We start from the raw sequence: 25862 nt of genomic DNA on the forward strand, positions 1-25862 counted from the left end.
TTTATCCCCATCACTTCCATTTCCCAGTTTACTGTCCTTCCCATTATGCTCTGCTGCTTCCTTTTGCTTCCTGCCACTTTTAGGAGAATTAGGTAAACACAACGAAATCAGAAATAAAAGCAAACTTCTGAGAGATATCTTGGGTTGCATCCACATTTCAGTCCAGTCTGTCCTTTCTATACCCACAACCCAAGGCATTGATCACTGATTGAAATAGATCCCTCTGGCCCAACCCCCACATTTCACAGAGAAAAAAATAGAGGCCCAGTAAAGGGAAATGATTTGCCCAAGGTCTTCTAGTAAAGTGGCAGAGCCAAGGCCTCAACCTCAGGTCTCCCAATTTCAATCCCATGCTTTTTTTTTTGCCACACTCAGGCTTCACAAATTCTGTTCACTAGACTATTAACAGAGGCAGAAACAGGGGCTAGAATAAGTTTCAACAATTGGAGGAAACAGAAAAGGTTTTCTATTTAGTGAAACAGGATATTCCATTCCTGGGAAGTTCCCATTGCCTCCAGCATTTGCATTCCCTCATGCACAAAATGCTCCTTCCTCACATATTCCTCCTCAGCATCGTCTGCCTTGGGTTCTAAATCTCTAGGAGCCCATCTGCATAACTGCTGGTGCAGTGCTTGGCACACAGAGACAGAGTCAGGAACAAAGACTTTTTGATGATGCCAACAATGGCCAATGTTGCTTACTGGACATTGCTCAGGCATTATAGAAGCTGGAGCTGCCAGTTCCCCCCATTGGAATCGCTCAGCTCTATAAACCAGGCCTCCTAGCAATCCCCAGAGCACCTTTGCAAGCTCACAAAGAGGCAGTTAACCAGGTGCCTACAGCGAGCCCTGAAAGCAGATGGGAGTTGTCCACTTCATGAAACATTTTCTTTTCCCCTATCTACTTTCATGGCTACCATTAAGTAAGATAAGGTGCTCACTCAGAGGGATGGGAAAAGAGGCTGGGACAGAGAATTGGTTTGATGAACACTGTACTAAGCACAGAGTAGATTTTCATGAAATCAAGTAAAACTGAATAGAATGACCTTGTGTCATAGCCTGTGGTGAAAGGATAGTGAATAAAAAGGCCATTTTTACATCAGGAAAACCTGGGTTCTAGTCTAGCCTCTGAGATATACTAGTTGGGTGACCTTGGGCAAACTACTTAATCTCTCAGGTCTCCAGGCAGTTCCAAGGGTATAAATTACAGAAGAAGTGCCACCCTGCATTGGTGAAGGGACTTCCCTCATTCAGGAGTTCCTCTATTAAAGGTAGAAGAGGTCTAGAGATTAGGTAGATATATACATATGTATGTTTGTGTGTATATGTGTGTATGCATGTGTTGATATATAATATTTATTAAATGTATGTGTATGTATAATTTCCCATCATCCATGGATATAATTATCCCTTACTGAGTACTACTTTTTATCTAATTTAATGATTTTCTCTTAATTAGACAATATTCAGTGGTATTCCCTACTTATTGAGGGCAGACTTGGAATGAAATCACCAGTAATTGACATGATAAGTTCTATGATACTACTCCCCAATACTAGCCTTCTGTGTTCATCAAGCTGGTTCCCCAATTCCCATCTCTGAAACTTGGCTCATATTAATCTCCCTCCCACCAACACACATACCACCCCCCTTTGCATGTCTACATCAACCCATATTTGTCCAAGATCTGGTTCCTGCCTTCTATAGTGCCTCTCTCCGGCCACTTTCCTTCATTGAACTCATATTGCACCCATTCATAGTACCACCCAGTGTAACATTTGGTTCTATACTACCTATATTACTCTCAGAATTTTCCATATAGGTTCAATCTGGCTCCCTAGCAAGGCTATAAACCTCTTGGGGACAGCGACCGGCCACATCCTTCTACTTTTATATATATCTCCCATAGCGCCAGCCACACAATAGGGGGTGTCTGTCTGTCTCTCTCTAAATATATGCATATATATATACACATATATATAAATATAAATATTTTGATTGGCTGATATTTACTAGCAAGGCAGTTGCCTGACTCTTCTGAAGAGTGATTTACAACCAGAAAGGCCACCTTACTATTTACTCCCCGAGGAGTAAGTGGTTCCCTCCCTCCAAATTTTCCATAGCTGATTATTAATACACATCATCTATATTAATAGATGGGCCGAGGGCAATTTTTCAAATCCTCTCCCCAGATTCTCTCTGCAGCCTCTGAAGATCTATTTTGGAAACAGCCTTAGACACGAAGAATGAAGGCCTGTGTATGGGGGACAGGCCATAGCCTTGTGTCTCCGTGCCTGGTGAAGGCAGAGGCCACCCTGAGAGGGAAGCGTCCAGTCAAACTGGGTTTGTGGGGTCTGAGGAGCTTCTGTGAATAAACACTGCTATTCCTGAGAGGGATACCCAGGAGGTAGATGGAGCCGCCCAGGCAGGAGGCCACAGAGAAGCAATGGGAGAAAAGGGAGGAAACAGCCAGCAGGCTATGGATGAGAGCTTTGGTCAGGAGAAAGTTCTACTTGTTCCTCAGACAGAAGTGGGGGATGGGAAAGTCTCTCCAGAGCTAATCAGAAAGCAGAGTACTCCATGAAGATGGGAGGTGAGAAAAGAAAGACCAGCAACTTGCAACTTTCCATGATATTAGAAGGGAACGGAGACGAATGATCCTCAAATCTCTTCCACTTGACTTTCAAATCCCCCATGAACATTTTCTGTGTCCTGGACCCCTTTGACAGTCGAGTGAAGTTTACAGACCCTCCACTCAGAATCATATTTTTAAATGCATAAAAATAAAACACGTGCAATTACTCAAAAAATATGTTTAGATAGCTATCAAAATATTGTTTTAAGAGCATGGACCTCAGGATAAGAACTTTTGCTTTAGAAGGTAGTGGTGCCCCTAAATTGCACTATGGGTGCTTGGTTCAGATAGGCATTTCCCACAACCTGGCAGTTCATGACCAACAAAGTCGAGACAGAGTTGGGGAGCCATCCATTTTCCCCATCTTGCCTTCCTGAACTGGGGACAGTCCAATACAAAGAACTAACTTTAATAGATCTGCCTTACCTAGGCTTCCCTAAGACTTGAAGGGCAACTAAGTGTTGGGATTGCCAAGGGCTGTGCCCCTTGGGAAAAAGAGAATAGAATGGGCCTAAATTAAACATCATTGCCCTAGAAGAAGAAATTGGTTTATGAAAACCAAATGGTGGCTTCTCTGTCTATAGATAATCAAGAAATAACTCTAGTTATCTCCTGCTAACAGCAGCCTTCAAGTCACTACAGGAGCTTTTATTTTTCTCATTTTATAGAGGCATAGATGTGGCAAATGATTTGCCAAGGTTCATTGCCAAGAGTTCATTAAATAAACTTTCCAAAGCCACAGGTGACGCTCACCCTAAACGAAAGTGTGAACTAGGACAGGTTCCCATTCCTATTCTCGTACCTTGCCTGCTGTACCCACCAGAGGTCTTCCCCTTGGTGTCCAGTAACCTCATGCTGTCTTCTGACTTCCCAGCCTCACCCCCCAAGGCATCCTGCTCTCTACAGGCATTATCAACATGGCCCTGCTTTCCTCCCCTTCCACAACTCTAGAGCTGGAAGAGGGGGAAACTGAGGCCAAGGGAGGTCAATTGATTTGCTCAAAGTTACACAAAGGACCTCAGGGGGCCACCTCATCCAACCTCCTTATTTTACAAAGGGGGAAACTGAGGTCTTGGGAAACAAAGTGATTTGCCTAAGGTCCCAAAGGGTAGAAAACATCAGAGGCAGGATTTAAATATAGGCCCATTTGCTAGGCCCCCTGCTCTCTTTGCCTTTCAAGAGCTACTAAGCTCATTCATGTTAAGTGGCTAAATTGACAACAGATTCATGTGTCTCCTGGTGGCATTTGCTTTATAACAAAAGATTCCTGGAGCCCAGACACATTAACTCGAGGAAATGAGTCAAATAGATGAAAATTGAGGCACTAAAGGAAATTCAGTTGGGATGATTCTTAGAGGAAAGGGTCTTGTACCTCCACCCCATATGGCTGGCCCTGTCTAACCTTCTCTGGCAGTCTTTTCCAAACACTTCCTAAGTACTGTGGAAGTATCATAGGGTCAGAGATTTAGAGCTGGGAAGGACCTCAGAGGCCATCTAATTCAATGCCCTCATTGTACAGAGAAGGAAACCGAGACCCACGGAGGAGTGAAGTGATTTGCCCAAGGTCCCACATAGAATTCCAGGTCTAAAGCTGGGTAGAACCTTAGAGGCCATTTAGTCCAACCTTTCATTCTGCCAAGCAAGAAATGGGGATGGGGCGAGGAAAAAGACTTGCCCAGAATCACACGTAGGATCCCAGATTTTAAGCTGGGAGGAAACCCAGTGGCTGTCTAGTCGAACCCCCTCATTTTACAGAAGGGGAAAGTGAGGCCCAGGGAAGTAATATCACAGAGCTAGGGTTCAAACCCAGGTCTTTTGACTCAAACTCCAACATCTTTTTCACTTTACTAAAGAAGTTTGGCTCAAAATGCTGAGTCCAGACTTTTCTCCTTCTTCCCACTTCATTTGGCACCAACCCTGTTGCTATGTGAATCCGCCACATCCTTTCTTTCCAATCTAATTTTCAGGTCAAGAACACCTTGTCACATTTTCCTGCTAGAACCCCAACACCCATTCCAAACAGGGTCTGTAGGTGGTCCCCAAGAACGCATATGTGCTATCTGTGCCGGTAACAATTTGTATCCTTTAGAGGCTAAGCTTGTAACCCTAACCAATGGATCCAGCCAAGAATTCCATCTTTGTTTTAGACTTCTCAAAGAACATCTTGGAGAAAAGGAAGTGGAATTAACCCTGACCTTCGATGCCGTGGTTGAGGCAGATCTAGCTAATTACACCTGCCATGTGGAAAACAGAAATGGACGAAAACACGCAAGCATTCTGTTGCGTAAAAAAGGTATTTATTTTTAGTATCCCATTTACATATCTACCAAGTGACTGTTAAAGCTAAAAGAAATCATTGCCTTGGCCCGGTTTTACCTTTGAGTGCACCCGGGAGGCCTAGACTGTCTCACTTTTGTCTCTGTATGCCCAGGGCCCAGCAGAGAACCTGGCACACGGTAGGTGTGCAAGATGTGTTCATTGATTGATTTTGTTAGTTGAAGTCAAACTATTTCCCTTGTGGAAATTGGTAAAAAAAAAAAATGCCTATAGCCTGCTGTACATTTAGGCAAAGGATAAATTAAGTGGGTAAGATTCAAAGAGTTAAATAGACACTCTGAGGGTACAATGGATGAAGCTGAATGCATATCCCTATGCAGTAACTTGGGCATTATCAGATCTGAAATTTCTGAGTAATTATACAGCTGTAGAGAGGATTTGGCAGAGTTCATCTGTGATAGGGTAAGAGTCAGGGATACTAGGCAAGTTGAAATAGTCAACTAGAGATACCTTGAGCCCCTTCTCATCACACTTAAAGAGAAATGGGCACTTTTGAATCATCTGTTCTTTTGTTCTTGTTGTTTTGAAGTCATTTTTCAGTCATATCTGACTCTCTGTGACCCCATTTGGGGTTTTCTTGGCACAAATACTGGAGTAGTTTGTCATTTCCTACCCCAGTTCATTTTACAGATCAGGAAACTGAGGCAAACAGGGTTAAGTGACATATCCAGGGTCACACGGCCAATATGTGTCTGAGGCCAGTTTTGAACTTGGGAAGATGAGTCTTCCTGACTCCAGGCCTGGCATGCTATCACCCTGCAGTGCCACCTAGCTGCCCTAACCCCATCATTACAAAAAAGGAAACTGAGATCCAAGGAGGGGAAGGACTTGCCCAAGGTCACCTAACTTGTATGCATCTAAGGCAGATTTTGAACCTAGGGCTTTCTAACTCTGACTTCAAAGTACATCATACCTTTGAATGCAGACAATTATCTGAAGTGGTAGAGCTTTCAATGTGATGTAAAATGAAATCACTGTGTCTTCTCAATACTGACTGATAAGAATGCATGATTGAAGTAAAAGAGGGAAAAATTAGGTGTGGCCCATCATATTGACATTCCCAAATATGCCCCAGGCCCAACTAGTTTCAGTGTATACTACTGAGGAATGGTACAGCTAAGTAGAAGGCAGAAGGCAGAGATGGGACATGTGTGGTAGCTTTGGTCACCATCGAATTGGCCCAAGGATCAATGTTCTTTACAAGGCAAGACCAGGCAGGCCCCTGTGGCCATCCCGAGTGCCCTGGAATTCATTTCCCCTTTCCTCTCTGTGCTCTGTGTCCCAGATTTAATCTACAAGATCGAGCTGGCGGGAGGCCTAGGAGCAATCCTTCTCCTTCTTGTGCTGCTTACCATCATCTATAAATGCTACAACATCGAGTTGCTGCTTTTCTACCGACAGAACTTTGGAAGCAATGAAGATGCAGATGGTAAGTGGCCACCAAAGTGGTGAATTCCATTCCAAAGGCCCCAGTTGATCAGGAGGCCAAGGAAGGATGTCCTTTGTGAGAAGCAAATTGGAATGGATTCCATTTCCCCCATCCTCCAATATGCATATGCAAGGATCAGTTGCATCAAAAACACATTTTAGTATATGTTTGCAGTAGCTCATTCTAAAGTCTATCAGGGCCTGTATATCTATTATCCAAGGACAATGTAATCAATCAGTAATCATAGCTTAATGGAAAAAGCACTCAACTTATAGTCACGGGGGCTCGTGTTCAAATCCAGACTCTTACACTTACTGCCTGAATGACTTTGGGTGAGCCACTTCACCTGGCTAGGCCTCAGTTTCTTCCTCTGTGAAATTATGGAATTAGATTGATAACCCCTGAGGGCCCTTCCAGCTCTACATTTATGATTTTATGTGTGACCTAAGGTAAGTCATTTAACCTTGTTATGCCTCAATTTCCTTCTCTGTAAAATGAGGGGGTTGGACCAGAGGGCCTCTGAGGTTCCTTCCAGCTCGAGATCTAGGAGCCTAGGTGTGACCTTAGGCAAGTCCCTTCCCCTCCCTGGGCCTCAGTTTCCCCCTCTATAAGAGATTGGACTGGATTCTAGGCTCTTAAGACCTTAAGCATTTCTTAATCGTTTACTACGTGCCCGGCACTGTGCTAGGTACTGGGGATACAAAAGGACCACACTCTTTTCCAAGGAAGCCCAGAGCCCAGGCATCCAGGATGTGGTCTCTAATTTTCATGCATTTCCCAGAAATGACCCAAGAAAAGCATCTACTGCAGACTTCAATAAGACATTCAGCTGAGCTCTGCTCCTCTGACATTCCAGAATGACTGCCTTATTTTCCACTGAGCAAATTGCCTTGGACCAAATCAATACGAACGAAAACTCCGGACACACAGCCCCTTCTGCCTTAATTCCTTGCCCACAAACTAGTTAGTGTCTTTGAAACAGGGGTCTGCAATTAGATGCTTCGATTCTCAAAGCTAGAAAGGACCTGAAAAATCTCTGAACCCCAAAGTCTTTTTTTTGACAGATGAAAAAGCTCAGGTCCAGAGAGGGAGGAAAACTTGCCCAAGGTCACAGAGCAGAGCCAAAATTAGACCATCTCCCCAAACTTCCAGACCAGTGTTCTTTTTTATTTTTTGAGACAATTCCTTCCTATCTCCTCCAGGTAAGAATTTCAGGGGCCATTCACTTGCCAATCCCACTGCTGATTGAGATGGGAATTTTGCCAACCTGTTCTGTTTCTGACCCGGATCCCATTTTCTCCTCCTAACCAGCCTAATGGCCCCTGTTTCCAGGGGCTCATCATATTAGTGTCAGCTTTAGAATGGACACCTGGTCTGCATTCATTGCAGCTCAGAACCCGGAGATCAAGTGATCCACTAGCCTCAGCCTCCCTGGAAGCAGGGGTGGAAGACGTGTGCTACCACACCCAACCAGTGTTCTTTCCACAACACTCCTTGGCTTAGAGTTCTTGAAGCACACTAACATTCAGACCAGGTCACCCCATCAACAAGAAAGTCCCTGTTAGAAGAGTAGCAAATAGCCAGTGCTGATGGAAATATTTAGTAGGCAAAGGCAAATCCAGTAAATTGGTTTTCAATATAAAGAAAATTCAGCCAGAAAAAAAGAAAGGTGATGTTTAGGTATCACTCACATTTCTCAAGGTAGGGGGTGTGGAGGTGGGTAGTGAGGTCAGAGATTTTGATCTGCAAGGGATATTGGGACATCAGAGGTCATCCAGTCCGACCCCCTCATTTTCCGTTTGAGGAGGGCTTGACTCTTTAATGATCTGACCTCAAACTAGCCCTGATGCATGAAGGACAGACAGAGTGCTGGGGGCAACCCTGAATTTCTGAGCTTTCTTTCATGGAGAAGGAAAGGCGTGTGACTTGATTGCATCAATAATTCCACAACCTCACCCATTTGGAAAGCAAGCATTTACTTAGTAAGACTAAGGTAATTCTTTATACTAGGATATATGTCCCGAGTATGAAAGCACAGTCAAGTGCATCATGTATTTCTAGCTGCCACCATTTAAAACCCTCGACTGGGAGCAACCTCTCTACTCATCTGATGAAATAAAATTGTGTGGCATAGTTAAAAGAGTCAGGGGACCCGAGTTCAAATTCTGCCTTTGACACTACCTGTATAACCTGGGTTAAGCTGATTGATCTCCCTGAGCTTCCATTTCTTCATCCAGAAGATGAGGAGACAACTTCCTTCCGGCTCTGAACTTTTCATCCTGTGCTTCTAAATCACTTAACCTTCTTGGACCTTAGTTCCCTCATCTTTAAAATGAGGTTAGGCTATAATCCCAGGTCACTTTACCTGACTAGTCCTTTTTTTCCTCATCTATCAAGAGTAAGGTTGGGGTCTACTGGGGAAAAGATATGTAATCCTATGTGTGACTTTGGGCAAGTCATTTCATCCTTCAGAGCTCTGTTTTCTCATCAGAGTTTGGCCTCACAGGAGGCTAAGGTACCTTCCAGATGTAGATTTGGGATCCTTTGGACAAGTCACTTGACCTCTCTGGGCCTCAGTTTCCTCTTCTGGCCTTTGAGGTACCTTCCAGCTCCAGATCTAGGATCCTTTGCATCACCTTGGACAAGCCATTTGATTCTCCTGGGCCTCAGGTTCCCCCTCCGTAAAATAAGAGGACAGACTAAATGGCCTCTGAGGCCCCTCCCAGGTCTAGGTTTAGGACCCTATGAAAAGTTGAATTTTGCTGCAGAGAAAGAAGTCACTAGTCTCAAAGATAGGACAAAGTGTCCAGAAAGGAAGCCTCTTCCTGCCTGAATTGATTCAGGTTATCAATGTGGTATAGAAAGAACTTATGGGCAGCTAGGTGACACAGTGAATAGAGCACAGGCCTTAGAGTAAGGAGGACCTGAGTTCAAATGTGACCTCAGACACTTGACATACTTACTAGCTATGTGACCTTGGATAAGTCACTTAACCCCAATTACCCTGCCTTCCCCCCCTCCAAAAAAGAGAGAGAGAACTTACTGCTTGTCAACCTGGCTTGGCCCAACCTTGCCCCACCGGAAGCTGCCCTTATCACCGTTGCTTTGCAATGGCATACCTTCTAACCAAATCCCAGAGTGATGGGAAGGATCGTAACTCTAGCACTCAAAGGGCTGTCAGAAGTCATCTTGTCCAACACTCTCATTATACAGACGAGCCAACTGAGGCCTAGGGATGTCAAGTTACACAAGTATTAAGCATCAGAGGCCAGATTTGATTCTGGGTCCTCTCACTCCAGAGCCAGCTCTTTCATCATATTCTGCCTCATACTAGCTACCTTGGGCCAGTCATTCACCTCCCAGGCTTGGAGTTTCCTCATCTATAGTATGGAAGAGTTAGATGTGACAGCTTTTCGGAGTTCTTCCAACCCCAGAGCTACCATGGTATAATTCTATGAGCCTAATAGAATATTCTGCCCTGGAAAGAACAGCACCGACTAGGGAGTGAAGTGTCACTGTGACCCAGGGAGGGGGGATTTCTACCTCCCAATGTGGGTCTGAGTGGCAGCAGACTATACAGGATGTTAAGTGTTGAGAGGCAGCTCATAGCCCGGTAAATTAAGGTAAGTGCTGGTACAATGAGACTGGGGAATGAGATGTCCAGTTTCCCACTCAAACAGTACAGCATCTGATACTTAACAGTGACAACAATAATAATAGGTTAGGTTTGTAAAGAGCTTTCCAAATATCACCTCGTTAATTAATGCAGCCACTTAATCGGTGTTTCCTGATTGATCCTGACCTGGGGAAATAATAAGGAGCAAAGCCAAACTGAAAAAAACACTGAACAGACTGTTAGGAAATATCTGAGTTAATCTTACTTAGGACGCTACCTGATCGGGGAACCTTGGCAAGTTCCCTCTGGCTCCCAGTTTCCTCATTGGTAAAATGGTATACTAATACCCATAATGCTTCCCTAACAGGGTAGCCGCAAGGACTATGGAGGATAATGTATTAAGAAGTGCTCATGATCAAAGAATGATCTAAATTTACTTCTTATCATTAAGATGAAGGTGATTGAGGACAAACGCTCAAGGGAAGCCAAGAAGCTGGGAGAGTGGGGTGCAAGGCTCGGGCAGAGCCCCAGTGTCACAGCTGCCAAAAGAAGCCATTGGACTGACTTGTTAGCACCTGTCCATTTGTATGTGGGAGGGGGTGGCCACTCTTCTCTCCTTCCCTCCCTGCTTAAGGATCCTGTTACAACTGTACCATAAGCAGAGCGAGACACCAAACCTCGATTTCATTGGATGAAGGCCCAGAGACCCAATTATTCTCTGTCCTCTGATTGGTGGACAATAGGGAGTAGCTAGTCCAGGAGACTAACACCAACCTGAAAATAGTTGTTGGACAGGCCCCAGGTGACTCAAAGGAGTCTATAGCAAAGGTCTCTGTCTCTCCCTCCCTTCAGCCTCGGTGGCCCCACCTCTGAGGACAAAGAGTAGCAAAAGAGTGCTAGTTTGGGCTTTCTCTTCTTGTCATTCACAGTCAGTCAGTCAGCAAGCATTTGGTTAATGCCTACTATGTGCCATGTGCTGTGCTAAACACAAAGAAAGGCAAAAGACAGCCCCTGCTCTCAAAGAGATCATAGGCTAATGGGAGAAACAGCATGCAAATAAATAAGTTCCATACAAACATTATACAAACAAGGATTAATTCAAAATATTCATCAGATGAAATGCACTAGAATTAAGAGGGACTGGGAAAGGCTTCCTGTAGAAGGTAGGATTTGAACTGAACCTTAAGGGAATCCAGAAGGGAGAGCATTCTACGCATGGGGGATGGCCAGAGGAAAGGCACAAAGTCAGGAGGTGGAGTGTTGTGTGCTAGAAAATCCAAGGAGGTCAGTATCCCTGGACCCCATAGAAGATGGGAGATGGAAGAAGATGGGTAAGGTAGGAAGGGGTCAGGTTATTGAAAGACTTTAAAAGCTAGCGGATTTGGTATTTGATCTTGCAGCGGGGGTAATAGGGAGCCACTGGAGTTTGAGTACAGGAGTAACATGGTCAGATCAGTGTTAAGAAAGATCAGTTTGACATCTGAATGGAGGAGAAACCTGGTCCAGCTGTGAGATGATGGATCCCTGCACCAAAATGTTGGCAGTATCAGAGAAGAGAAGGGGGCATCTATGAGAGATGTTATACAGAAACAACAGTATTTGACAACTGGTTGGACATAGGGGGTGAGAAAAAGCCATCATGGATGGCCCCTACGTCGCATGCATGGGTAACTGAGAGGATAGTGTCGAGAAGAGGAGAGGGTTGGGGTGAAGGGAAAAAGATAATGAGTTCATTTTGGGGTATGTTGAATTTAAGATATCTACAGGACGTCTACAGGAGTTTGAGATGTGAAAACAGAGCTCAGGAGGGAGGTTATGGTTCAGTAAATGGCTCTGGGAATCATCAGCATAGAGATAATTGAATCTATGGGAGCTGAGGAGATCACCAGGTAAAGGCTTATCAAAGGATAAGAAAAGAGGTCTTGGGACAGTCTTAGGGTATGCTCACTGTTATCAGGCACAATCTAGATCCAGCAAACAGAACTGAGAAGAAACCAATAGACAAGGTAGGAGTATCAGGAGAGTGTCACAAAAACCTAGCAAGAAGAGGGTGATCAACAGAGGTCAAGAAAGAGGAGGATGAAGAAAAGGCCATTGGCCTTGGTGACTAACAAGTCAGTGGAATGAAGACGTTGAAAATCAAACTGTAGAGAATTAAGAGGTAAGGAAGTGAAGGCATGGATTGTAGAAAACTTTCTTGAGGACTTTAGCCAGAAAAGGGAGGAGAAATCTAGGTTATTTGGGGGGGCAATAAGGAAATAACTCGTCCAGGAGACTCTAACGTCAGCCTGAAAACTAGAGTGCCCCTGTCTGATAGATCCTCTAAACAGCTGCCAAAGATCTGAGCGTGCTGCTCCCCAGATCAAAGATCTTTGCTCAATCTCTGTTGTCTCTAGGAAAATATTCAAACTCAGCCCAATAGTTAAAGCTCTCAACAATATGGCTCCAGTCTGCCTCCCCCTCCCTCTGAGGTCCAGTAACTTGCCTAAGGTCACACATCTAGTAAGTATCTGAGTCAAGATTTGAGCCCAGGGGCTCTTTATTCCAAGTTCAGCACTCCATCCTCTAGCCCACACTATACAAAGTCAGATCTCTAAGATTGTAAGTTGCAGAATAGGAGCCGACCAAGCTTTTGGTCAAGGGAGTTTCCTCATCGAAGGTCGTTACTCCACTAAAACCTCATGTCCAGACCTAAGGGAAGAAAAAAAGCTGGAAAACGTAGGTTTCATCCAGATTGTGGAGGGCCATATAAGTTGGGGTGAGTCTGAATTTTATTCTAGAGGTAAGTTTTTTTATCTGGAGAGTGACATAGTTGAATCCATTCTTTTGGAATAGCCATTTGGAAGATACATTGGAGAGAAGAAAGATTGAGGCCAGAGAGGTTAATCAGAAGGCTGTTCCAATAGCCCAAGTGAATGGTGATGGGGGCCTGAGCTAAGGTGGTGACTGTATGAAGGGGAGACAAGGGGGTGGATATGAGAGGAGTTGGTGAGGTAGACTTGGGGACTGGTTGCCTATTGACCATGGCAGAAGAGTCAAGGATACCTCCATGGTTCTGAACTCGTATGCCTTGCAGGGGAGTAAAACATTCCACAGGAAAAAGAAAAAAAATGATTGGGGAGGAGAAGCAGTTTAAAAGAGTTTTGTCCAGAGTCTTCTTGCACAAAGTTTCATTAACTTAGCCCAGCAACACGGCTGCTTTAAATTACCATTTGGTTTTAAAACAATTTTCTCGACCTTGCTGTTAACCTTCTTTGCTATATCCATCCTGCTTCTCTTTGAGAGCAACAGCTGCAGCTATTGAAGCCATGTTCTTGGCTGCTGCCATGGGTTGGAAGTGTCCTTTTTATCTCTGGCATCTGTGCCACTGATAGGTTAGGGGCTGGCATCCTCTAGGGTAGGTCAGCTGACCTGGCTGCTTTCCGCCTTGCTCTCGCCTCTATGATCCAGTCACCTTTTGTTCAACTCCAAAAGATGTGACTAAAATATAAGCTAGACAGCCTCCAAACTGAGACCCAAATCGAGAAGGATGGATAGAGAGCATCCTTCACCCCAGTTGGGCACTCCAAGGCTGAAGTGAACAGGAATCCCAGAATGGCAAGCTCTGGCATGAGGTAGTATTTTTACTCCACAGGCTCATAGATGTAGAGCTCAAAGGGACCTTAGAGGCCAGTAGTACAACCCCCTCATTTTACAGATGAGACAACTGAGACTAAGGGAAGTAAATTGCCCATGGAAAAGCCCTGGCAACACAGTGAATGATAAAACACTTGGCCTTGAGTAAAGAAGACCCAGGTTCAAATCTGGCCTCAGACACTTGTTACCTGTTCGACCCTGGGACATGTCACTTAACCTGTCTGCCTCAGTTTCCTCACCTGAAAATGGGGATAATAATAGTACCTCCCTCTTAAGTTTGCTGTGAAGATCCAATGAGATAATGCTTGAAAAGTCTTGGCACATGGCGGGCACTTAATAAATGTGTTTACTTCCTTTCCTAGGAATATTCAGCTATCATGCCAGGCTATGGTCAGCGGCAAGGACAAGAATAGAGAAATTCAGGCAAATAGACACACTCAGAGGAGCCCAAGGGTCAAGAGTCCAGGAGGTCTGCTGGGACTTCAAGTACTAATAGCTATCATAGCTCTGAATAGCTAGTGGTTTGGGGATAATCAGTCAGCAAGCACTAACACAAAGACAAAAGCTTACGCAACTATGTATGGTTAGAAAAACTTACCCCCAAAATATACAAGGTAATCGGGGTGGGGGTAAGTAATAACTGAAAGAGACGAGGAGGGAGTACTTTGGGGATGGAGGTGACAGCCATTGGAGGGGTATGAAGATGGGAGCTAGACTGTCGTGTGTAAATACCAATCAGACTGGATCATAGAGTACACAGAAAGGAGTAAATATAAAATAAGGAAGCAGCAGGTAGCTGAAAAGTGGCTTTCAAGTCAGAGTTGGTTGTTGTTCAGTTATATCTAACTCTTCATGAGCCCATTTGGGATTTTCTTGGCAGAGATCCTGGAGTGGTTTGCCATTTCCTTCTCTAGCTCATTTTAAAGATGAGGAAACTGAGGCAAACAGGGTGAAGTGACTTGTCCAGGGTCACACAGGTAGGAAGTGTCTGAGGCCAGATTTGAACTCAGGAAGATGAATCATAATCTTTGAGCCACCGTAGAAGGAAGAGACTAGATACCAAGAGACCAATTAGGAGGTTATTGCAATCGCCCAAGCAAGACATGATGAGGGCTTGAACTAGATTGGTAGCTGTGTACAGAAAGAAGGGAATATATGTGTGAGAGATGGTACAGAGGAAGAGTAGATTTAGCACTCTTACCAGATGAGCCAGAGAGCAAGGCAGGACTGGAGGGATTGGGCAGGCATCAAAGGGCAGACCAGGGAAGGGTAGAGAGAATGATATATCAGGAAGTGTAAGGCAGGAACACCAACAGGCACGGCTACCAAGGCAAAGGCTGTTGCGCAGGGCAGGGACCCACCCTTCCTGGGAGGTGTGCCACATTAGCCAGAGGGAGAGATAGAGGCCTATGTCACATTCTGTCTCCTTGATGGGGGCTCTATCAAGTGTTGGGATGTGTAGTCTCTTCTCACATTAATTCTGCTCAGGAACCTCAGAAGGCCCCTTTTAGAATGATGCCCATAACCAAAGGACCCCCAACGTGTACATTCTCCAGGGAATCAGGTAATTCCAACAAGGTATCTAGTGGTCTCTCCCACGCAGAAGACACATCAAAAATACTGACTGCTGCTCAGTTTTAGGCTCCGTCCTGGCATGGCGAGACAGACCTTCCTTCAGTCATGTCCTCCCTGCAAGGCAGAGATGAGGGATGTAGACTAGTAGCACAGGGAGGGAATTAGAATACTACCATCCCACCTCCAGAATCTCCATATGGCAAGGGATTTCCCTTGGGGCTATCTGGGAGGGACGGCCTACAATTTTTAAATAGAAGTATGTTTATATGACCATCATTCCTAAGTTCTGCTTTCAGTCAGAGGAATGAAATCAACCTCATCATTCACAAATGGGTAGAAAAGCTTCATTTTCCAGGTTACCTTTTGGTTGGGCTTTAGCAATATTCTCATTATGTGTTTCTCTCTTTTTAATGAAAAATAAAAACGGATTTTTTAGAAACAAGTCCAGGGGCATTAGCCATTTTTTTTAACTTATAGAGAACTTGAGATTGATAATCATTTCATATCATTCTGCCATCACTACATTAATTGCTTGATTTTTCCCCCTAACTTTCTATAGAGAAATTTAATTGGCAAATATTGCTTACAGTTTTCCAGTGTGGATTAGCTGTGGCTTCGTTAAATGTTTCATTTCACAAAAAGAATACAAGTCCATTTTCTCTTTGATCACGTTGGCTCTAAGCCTCTACCACAAAGGGGAGAAAATGCATGATGTAAAACACAGTAATTCCCTGACTACATGTGAAGACAAAAAACCCCAAGTGGCAATCCTGCCAGGGGGTACATTTTAAAACAAAGCCTTCTTTGGGAAGCTCTGGTCTAAATCACTGCTTATGAGATGATGAATAGTAAGGGGGAAAGCATTGTGGACATACAACCCAGCTTAGAATCACAGGATCTTAGAGGCAGAGCAGGAAGGGACCCCATAGGCCATCTAGTCTAACTGTCTCACTTTACAGAGGAGGAAACTGAGGCCCAGAGAGGTCTTAGGGTCCTAGATCTGGAGCCAGAAGGGACCCCATAGGCCATCTAGTCTAACCCTCTCATTTTAGAGGGGGAAACAACTTGTCCAAGGTCACCCATAGGCTCATATATCTAAATCAGGGGTGGAGAACCTGTGGCTTCAAGGCCACATGTTGCCTTCTAGGTACTCACATGTAGCCCTTTGACCCAATCCAGTGGTTCTCCACCTCTGATCTAGATGCAGAAGTGATCTTGGAGGTCCCCAAGTTTGATCCCCTTATTTTTACAAATGAAGAAACCAAAGGCCAGGGAGAGGAAGTGACATCACACAGTAAGTATTGGAGGTAACTAATTATTGCAACTAATTATATTGAAACTAATTATATGCAATTAATTATTCCGGACTCTGATTCTAGTGCTCTATCCCTCATGCTATGTTATATGTTACTTCACTGCGATTTGCCAATGAGCTATCCACTGGTACTATTCAGCCCCTGTAGCCACGGTTCAAGATTTGACACTTTTCTCCTAAAATGGGGTTCATCCTGTGCTCTTGCAGATGGTGACGCTACGAGCCCCTGCCGGGTACAGATCCTTGACTTTGACATTTTTGTTGTTCTCTCCTGTTCACAGAGGCCTATTTCAGGGCATACCTTTTATGGCCTTAAATCAGATACTTTGGACTGGGCTTGTTAGACGTATGCCATGTTCTTTCATTATTGCTGTTATGTTTAACAACTACAAAGAATCACATTGATTCTGATCTCTGGCTGGTTGTGTCTTTTTTTGGACCTTTTGCAAATGTCTAGTTGTGAACATTTCTAAGTCTCTTCTTGTTTCTTCTTTTTAAGACAACAAGGAGTATGACGCCTACCTCTCTTATACAAAAGTCGATCCTGATGCTTTAGATTGTGATAACAATGAGGAAGAACAATTTGCTCTTGAAATATTACCAGATGTCCTGGAAAAACATTATGGCTATAAACTCTTCATCCCAGATAGAGACCTGATCCCCAGTGGAAGTAAGTACTTTTGAATTTTAAACTCCAACCATTCCATTTCACTGAAGAAATCCTATGTGTTATATAATAGAGCTGATTAATTGCAACCTCCTTCTTTGGTAAGACTGTTCACAAAAGGCAGATGTCCTTTCATCTTTTTCAAACATCCAGGAGAACTAGCTAGAGAGGTTGCAGCAGGCAGAAGCCACCAGAACCCCAGAGGGACATGGCTGTGTTATAGATGGAATAACTGACTTGGAGTCAAGAAAACCTACATTAGAATCCTTCCACTGATATTTACTAGTTCTGTGACCATGACCAAGACACTTCAACTGGACCTCAGTTTCCTCATCTGAAAAATGAGGATGGTAGATTTGATAACGTCTGATATCAGTTCAGTCTCTAAATTTATGATCTTATGTTTGTGACCCTGGGTAAGTCCCTTCCCCTCCCTGGACCTCAGTTTCCTCCTCTGTAAATTAAGAGGGTTGAACTAGATAGGCTCTGAGGTCCTTCCAAGCTTTAGCTGATCTAATGTGTAATGTTGGATAAGTCACTGAACCTCACGTTCTCTCTATGACTCAGTTTCTTCAATTGGAACATTAGGGGATTGAATTAAAGAAACTTCTAAATGTCCCAACAATAGATCTACGATCCTAGAAGATTCTGTTTTACTGGCAAAGGCAATATGTAGGCAATAGACTCTGAATCTATCCTCTGTCATTTAGACAGTCACTTTTCGGCAGCGGTTTTCTAAGACCCTCTTTCCTCTTCAACTCCCATATCTTGACCTTCCCCAGATGCCAAGTGCTTCTTGGATTCATATTAGGAGTATGCTTTGCAAATGCTAGCTGAGCCTTCACCAGGCTATTTATTAATTTGCTCTTCTGTTCTGCAGATTGTAGTTGAACTACGAGACCACTCAGTGGGGAATTTCTCTTGCTTTGACCTCCTTGGATCTGGGTCTCAGTCGTGGGTGGTGATCCTAGGGTGGGTGGCCTGTGTGGCAGAGCTTGTGGTGGCTGTAGAGAGAGCACCCACTGTTCTGGGAAAAGAATGCTGGTTTTCCAAAATGGAGGTCAGCTTATCATCCTAATGAGAGAAATCTTTTCCAGTATATTAAAGCCTCTTCTGATCTATTTCTTTCAAGTCATAGGAGGTGTTCTTGCCCTTATGTTTCTGTACATACCTCCATATGCCATTGATCATTTAGAATGGATAGCTTCAGGATCTCCATTCTCAAAGAATTCATTCTGCATTTCTGGATTTAGACATGGAGTAAGTAAGGCTTTGGGGTAGAGGAGGGGGTGGGGTATATTCTTTCCAAAGTAGACTGGTGAAAGGTGCTCAGCCAGATATTGCCTTCAAGAAGCATGGGGCTCCATGGACTAGAATGTGTTTGAAACTATACTATATATTGGGAATAAACTTCCAGCACACATTCCATTTTTATTCATTATAATAAATGTTCACTGAAGCAAAGTTGTGCAGTGGAAGGATCCCTGGCTCTGGAATCAGAAGATCTGGGTTCATATACTTAGGCCCTTTCCTCCCTGAGCCTCAGTTTCCTCCTCTGCAAAATGATAGTGTTGGATGTGGTGGCCTCTCAGGTCCCTTCCAGCTCTAGATCTAATATCTTGAGCAAGTCTCTTTATCTCCCTGTACCTCAGTTTCCCCCTCTGTAAAATGAAAGGGTTGGATTACGTGGTCTCTCAGGTCCCTTTAAGCTTCAAATTTATGATTTTTTTTGTAATTCCCACAAAAAAACCCGAAGAGCCATATTATAAGCTCCTGATCTGATCTAGTACCAAAAGGGCTCAAGCCTTCCCTCTACAACCCAGTTCAGAACTATGTAAGGGAGCAATAAACAAACACGAGAAATCTTGATCGCCTCTCCTCCATACTGTCCAAGACAGCAGGATAAAGTAGGGCCAAGAAGTTATTATCAACCAGTCTTGATGACTGCCCAGGGCAGGGCTTGAGAGTCCAGTCAGAAAATATGTGGCTCTAAGCCAAAGTCCAGTCCTGAGGTATCAGGGCAATGACAGTAAGTCCTGCTACTATAGAACCAAGAAAAGTTTAAAATAAGCATCAGTGAGACATATCACCAGAAAGAGAAAAAGCAGAATGAAAGCTCCTAAAATCATGAAGAATGGATTGCTTAAGATAACCTTGAAATAAAATTCCAGAAGAAAATAATGCCACAATAATTATAAGTAAAACCTCAGGAAAGAATGGATTTACACAAGGAGTTCAAGAGTAAATGAAATTGCTACTAAGATAAATGAAGGAAACTATGAACAATGAAATTAGAACTCTTAAGGAGAAACTAAGAACAGAATATAGCTTAGAATAGAAACTGAAAAACCCTATCCACATTATTGGTACCTTGAAAATGGAGTGGAGCAAACAGAACTCAGAAATCCATTGATGTAACAAGCAATATTATAACTAAGTCAAAAGACTAAAACAGTAGAGTGTGTGACATATCTACTAATAAAAACAAATGACCTGAAAACAAGACAAGGAGATACCAATGAAACATCACTGGGGTCCCTGAAAATCATTACAAAACAAAATAACCTAGCTATCTTATTTCAAGAAATAATAACATTACTCGGGATCTGGACCCAGAAGGCAAAGTGAAAATCAACAAAATCCACAAGAAAGAAACCTCAAATGTAACACACCCAGAAATGTAAATGCCAAACTCCAGAGTCACCAGGTCAAAGAAAAACACCGCTGCAAGGAGTCAGAAATAAAGAGATCACATTCCAAGAAGTCATAGTCAGAAACACTCAATATTACATATTAATTATGAGAAAGAAGAGTTTTAATATTGATAAAATGAAAAGCATACAACAAAGGACAAAATCCTCAAATACTGAACATAATCCTAGAGGAGGAAAAACTAGATTTTAATAGAATTGATTACTTCCAAGCATTCCTATTGATAAAATGAGAAGTGGATAGAATCTTTTAAATACAAATGCAGGAGAGGAGAGAAACTGAAAAAGAATAATAAGTTTGAGTATCCTGAAAGGACAAAATGTTGATCAAGTGCTTACATCTAAAACTTTAACTTACATCTTCAAAATTTAACTATCTTCAAAAGTCAAAGAGAAAACAAAGACAGTCACATCCAGGGCCTGGGAGTGTTTAACTTTTTTAAGAGGGAAAGAAATGAAAGGAATGATGAAGAAGAAGGTAAAACTAATAAGTTTCTTCTGACTGTGGTATGAGAGGAGATTACACAAGCATGAAGATAGGTGGAGGGGGTAAGCACCCCACTCTCATCTAAGAGGGGCAAGGGATATTTTGTAAGAAAAATATAGTCTAAGAGGAGGCTAGGTGGTGCAGTGAATAGAGCACCAGCCCTGGAGTCAGAAGGGCTTGAGTTCAAATCCAGCCTCAGATACTTATCACAAAAACTAGCCGTGTGACCTTGGGCAAGTCACTTAACCCCAATTGCCCTCCAAAAAAAGAGAAAAATATAGTGTAAAAATACATTAAGCAGGGAGAAGGAAAAGGAAGTTCAAAAGAGAGGGTAGAGATGGGAACAGAATAGTAACATTCAAAGCAAATTTCAGATATGGAGATTGATTTATAAAGAGGGAATTGAAAGGAGAGAGAGAGAGAGAAAGGCCAAGATCTGGGCTGGATGAAGAGGGGTAGGGAGAGAAGGTTGAGATCAGATATACCCAATGATAAATTACTAGTTCTGATTTTATTCTCTTTAGTTTTCACCTTTTTCATTAAAAAGAAGGGAAATTGGAGACAAAAGGAAAATGTAATAGTGTATGGTGGAGGAAAAAACAAAGCAAATCAGATAATTAAAACTTAATAAGAATGGAATAAATTTGATCATAAAATGGAAGAAGGTGATAGGATGAATCAGAAAGCAAAACTCAAACAAAATATTTCCAAGAAACACATTTTTTTTGGAGGGGGAAAAGTAGGGCAATTGGGGTTAATGACTTGCCCAAGGTCGCATGGCTTGTTGTTTGTGTGTGTGTGTGTGTGTGTGTGTGTGTGTGTGTGTTTTATGTTGTGTCTGAGGCCAGATTTGAACTCAGGTCCTTCTGACTCTAAGGCCAGCACTCTATTCACTGTGCCACCTAGCCCTCCCAAGAAATGCATTTAACACAAATGTTCACACAGAGTCAAATGAAAGGTTGGACTAGAATCTTTTAAACCTCAAGCTGAATCTAAAAGGTAAGGGTAGATGAAAATGGCAATCATTATCTCAGATAAAGCAACAGTAAAAAATAATTTTAAAAAACCAAGATGGTCAAGAGATAAGCAAGGAATGCTCATTATAAATAAATGCATCATAAATAATGGAATGTTGATAATAAATACATATGCACCAAAGAGTATAGCATCTAAGAACTTAAAAGAAAATCTAATAGAAATAAACTATAGAGCAATAATTCATGAATGTCATGTGAGCCTTTTGAGACCCAGATAAAATATAAGAAAGTTTTCTAAAAACTTGAAGACCTGAAATTTTTTTAGAAAAATCAGGTATGGTAGACATATTATGATTCCTAAGAAGGAAGCATAAGAAGTATAGATATTGTTCAGCTTGGCATGGCATCTTTGCAAAAGCTAGTCATGTGCATTTAAAAAAAAAACTACAGAAAAGCCAGAAAGTAGCAATATTAAACAAGCCTAAATGCAATGAAATTAGTCATCTACTTTGGAAATTTAAAGACAGTATTAGATGTAGAGTTTAAATAATATAATCCTAAAGAATGAGTTTAAGTCAAACACATCATAGAAACAAAAACATAAATCAAAAGAACTGATAACAATGTGATGACATACCAATCAAACCTTTTGGAATATAGTCAAAGCAGTCCTTGGGGAAAAAATATGTCTCTAAACACCTTCATCTTAAATCTATATTTCTAAAAACCTTCATCTAAACACCTTCAACCAAATAGAGAAAGAAATAAAAAATCAATGAATTGAGACTGTAATTGAAAAATACCACATTTAAAACTCCCAAAGAAACAAAAAAAGAAAAATTAAGAAAATAAAAATAGAGAATTTTTAAAAAGTTGGTAAAATTAAGAGCTAGGTTTTTTCTTTGAAAATACTAATAAAAAGGAACAAACCATTAGCTAATATAAACAAAAAGAGGAAAACCAAATTCCTGAAACCAAAAGTGAAGAGAAATTCATAACAGATGAAGAGTAAATTATTATAAATTATATCAAAATGCATTCCAGCAAAAGTAAAATCTTAAAAGAAAATGGATATTTACAAAAATAACAGAACAAAACCTATTCGATTTAAACAACTAGATCACAGAAACAGAAATTGAACAAGCCATAAATTAACTCCAAAAATGGAAAAAAAAAACACCCAGATGAACCTATGAGTAAATTCTATCAAGTATTCAAGCACAATTACATTTTTAATATATAAATTGTTTTTAAAATGGAATGCATCTTACCAAATCCCTCTCTATAAGAAAAATATAACACTGACGCCCAACTTGGGAGAGATATAATGGAGAAATAAAACTATAAAACAGTTTCATCAAAAATTATTGCTGTAAAAATGTTCAATAAATATTGATGAAGAGACTATGCTATAGCATATAAACATAGCAACACATAACAATAAAGCTTTAAAATTATCTAATATGACGAGGTCATATTTAAACCAGTAATGCAGGGGTGGTTCAACAGTAGGAAAATTATCAATATAATGGACCATGAGAACCAGCATAGCAAAGTGGATAGAGTGGTGGCCTTGGAGTCAGAAAGACCCAGGGTCCAGTCTTGCCTCTGATTCGTATTGGCTCTATCACCCTAAGTAAACCAGTTGATCTTTCAGTCATAAAGGAGTTGTTGATTAGCATTAGTAGAAGGAAATTCCTTGCCAGAGAGTCCCTCCTCCAATGAAATCCTAGGTCTGAACCAAAAAGTAAAATATGATATATTCATATATTAATAATGAAAATAATCAAGAACCATATGGTGATATTGATGGAAGTAGAAAAAGCCTTTGAAAAAATATGGCATTTGTGTATGTCGGAAACACTAAAAAGGATTAGAATAAATGGGCCTTTCCTTAATATGACAAAAACAGTAGCTAACTAAAACCAAGAGCTAACATTATTTGTGCTAGAGAAATACTAATCATCTTTCCAGTAAAACAGGGATAGAGAACAAAGGTGCCCATTGTTACTGGTATCATTTGATAGTTTTGGAAGTGCCAAATAATAGCAGTAAAAAAAAAGAAAACAAGATAATACATGTAGGCAAAGAAAGAAAAATTATCCATTTGCAGATGAGATGATGGTTTACTTACAAAAGCCTAGATTCAATGAAAAAAAAAACTATTAACTTCAGTAAAACAAGAAGATACAAAATAAACCCACAAAAATCTTCAGTCTGTTTATTACTCATAAAACCCAGCAAGAGGAGGTTTCTATAATTCCATTAAAAATAATTCCAAAGCATATAAAATAATAGCAGTCAACTTACCAAGACATACTCAAAACTTGTGAATACAACTATAAAATGCTCTTTAGAATTAAAGAAAGACAAAGAATTTGTAGGATATTTATTGTTCATGGTTGGGCCACACCAATATAAAAATAATACCACCTAAATTCACTTTCAGATTTAGTTACATAGCAATGAAGTTGCCTAGGGGTTAACTTAAAGAATTAAACCAAGTAGCAAAAAAATTCATCTAGAATAATAAAAGTCATAGAAAGGACCTAGCATTGCTAGGTCTCAAAATATACTACAAAGTAGTAATCACCAAAAACTATTTGGTACTAGTTAAAAAATAAAACAGTTGATCAGTGGAACAGATTAGACAAGCAAGACCCAGAAGTAATCCAACAGAGTTATCTAGCATTCAGTAAACTTAAGGACCCCAACTATTGGACTAAGGACTCTCTCTTTTCCAGAAACTCCTCAGAAAACTGCAAAATGGCATGGGACAAATTAAATGTAGATGTATACCTTGCACCGATACCGCACAATAAGCTCCAAATGGATTTTGTTGTTCTTTTTGAATCGTTCCAGCTGTGTCTGATTCCTCACAACCCGATTTGGGGTTTTCTTGGCAAAGAATGGAGTGGTCTGCCATTTCCTTCTCCAGCTCATTTTACAGATGAGGAAACCGAGATAGGATTAAGTGACTTGCCCAGGGTCACACAGCTAGTAAGTGTCCAAGACTGGATTTGAATTCTGAAAGATCAATCTTCCTGATCCCAAGCTCAGTACTCTATCTGCTCTACTACCGAGATATCCTCCAAATGGATACAAACACATGGTCACTTCATTAAAAATAATATTAGAGAAGAATAAAAGGTGCTGCCTTACACAATTTTGCTAAGGGAAAACTCCTAACTAAACATAAAAAATAAAACAATTTTGACTACATAAAACTAAAAAGCTTTTGCAGGAACAAAATCAATACTACTAGAACTAGATATTGAATAGTTATTTTGAAGGGGATCTTGGCATCAAGTATCTGAAAAAGGCTGAGTGTCAGTTCACAATATGAAGAAAATTGATACAAATATGCAAGATTGCTCAATAGATAAGTGGCCAAAGGCAGTTTTCAAAAAGAAGAAATAAATGCAAGCTGTCGAGAACCATATGAAAGAACATTCCAACTCACTAATAAGAAAAGTACAAGTTAAAACTACTCTGAAATTTCACCTCAAACCCAGATTGGCCAACTAGCAAGAGACAAAAATGGTAAATGTTGGAGAGGTTGTAAATTGGTCTAACCAGTATAGAAAACAATTTGAAATTAACAAATCACTAAATTGTCCAATTGTCTAAGCCACCGATACTGCTACTAAGCATATACCGTCAAGTGGGTCAGAGACAAAGTTTATACATGTCCCATATTTATATTTATGGTAGTATTTTTGTGCCAAGCAACAAAGAGCTCAGAAGGAAATGGATACCTATCAACTGGGGAATGACTGAACAAAGTATGGTATAGGAATACGATGGAATTTTGTTGTACCATAAAAAAGTGATTGATAAGAAGAACTCAGAAAAACTTGTAAAGACTTGTGTGAACTGATACAGAGCAAAATGAACAGAACCAGGATTAGAGTTTACAAGGATGACCACAATAAATATAAAGGAGAATAACTTTTAAAGACTTCATAACTCTGCTTAATAAAATAACTAATGACTTCAGAGGACTGATGGTAAAGCATGCTTCTTGTCAAAAAGGTATTGGACAATTGGTGTGCAGTGAGCCATACATTATGGAATGTGCCAATTTGTTTTGTCTACCCATACTTCTAGTTCTGTCAGGCATGGCAGTAGTCACTGGGAAATAAATCATGGGAAAAAAAGAAAAGAATATCAATAAAACAACTTTTATAAAAAGACATTATTTCTTGAAGGTTGTGTATTTATACACCTTCCTCCCATTCTACCACCACCACTACAGAGAGACTCTTTTGACCAAAGTGACAGGTTGTCAGTCAACCATATCAACGATCAAACTGGGCAGCCCTTTGCATTGTTATGGATTTTGCCTAAGCCATCTGGTAATTGTCTGGATTGACTAAATAGGCCAGTTGTTTCCATGCATTCTCTAGACAGCTTTAATGACATACAAGGGCAAATGTGAGGCATATGGTAGGTTCCATACAAATCTTTATCTCTCC

General features: G+C 41.4%; 1 protein-coding gene across 1 annotated transcript in view; it reads left to right on the plus strand.

The window, feature by feature from the left end:
• The window catches only part of IL1RAPL2 (interleukin 1 receptor accessory protein like 2), a 447749-nt gene that overhangs the window by 408889 nt on the left and 12998 nt on the right, over positions 1-25862 (plus strand). Inside the window, exons 7-9 of the mRNA XM_069107492.1 lie at positions 4782-4927; positions 6257-6400; positions 17042-17212. Coding sequence (XP_068963593.1) covers positions 4782-4927; positions 6257-6400; positions 17042-17212 — 461 coding nt within the window. The remainder of the gene's footprint in view (positions 1-4781; positions 4928-6256; positions 6401-17041; positions 17213-25862) is intronic.

Source organism: Petaurus breviceps, unplaced genomic scaffold (genome assembly GCF_028583685.1).
Source record: "Petaurus breviceps papuanus isolate PSGF00001 unplaced genomic scaffold, PetGlider_PUasm1.0 90133, whole genome shotgun sequence".
NCBI classification, from domain to species: domain Eukaryota; kingdom Metazoa; phylum Chordata; class Mammalia; order Diprotodontia; family Petauridae; genus Petaurus; species Petaurus breviceps.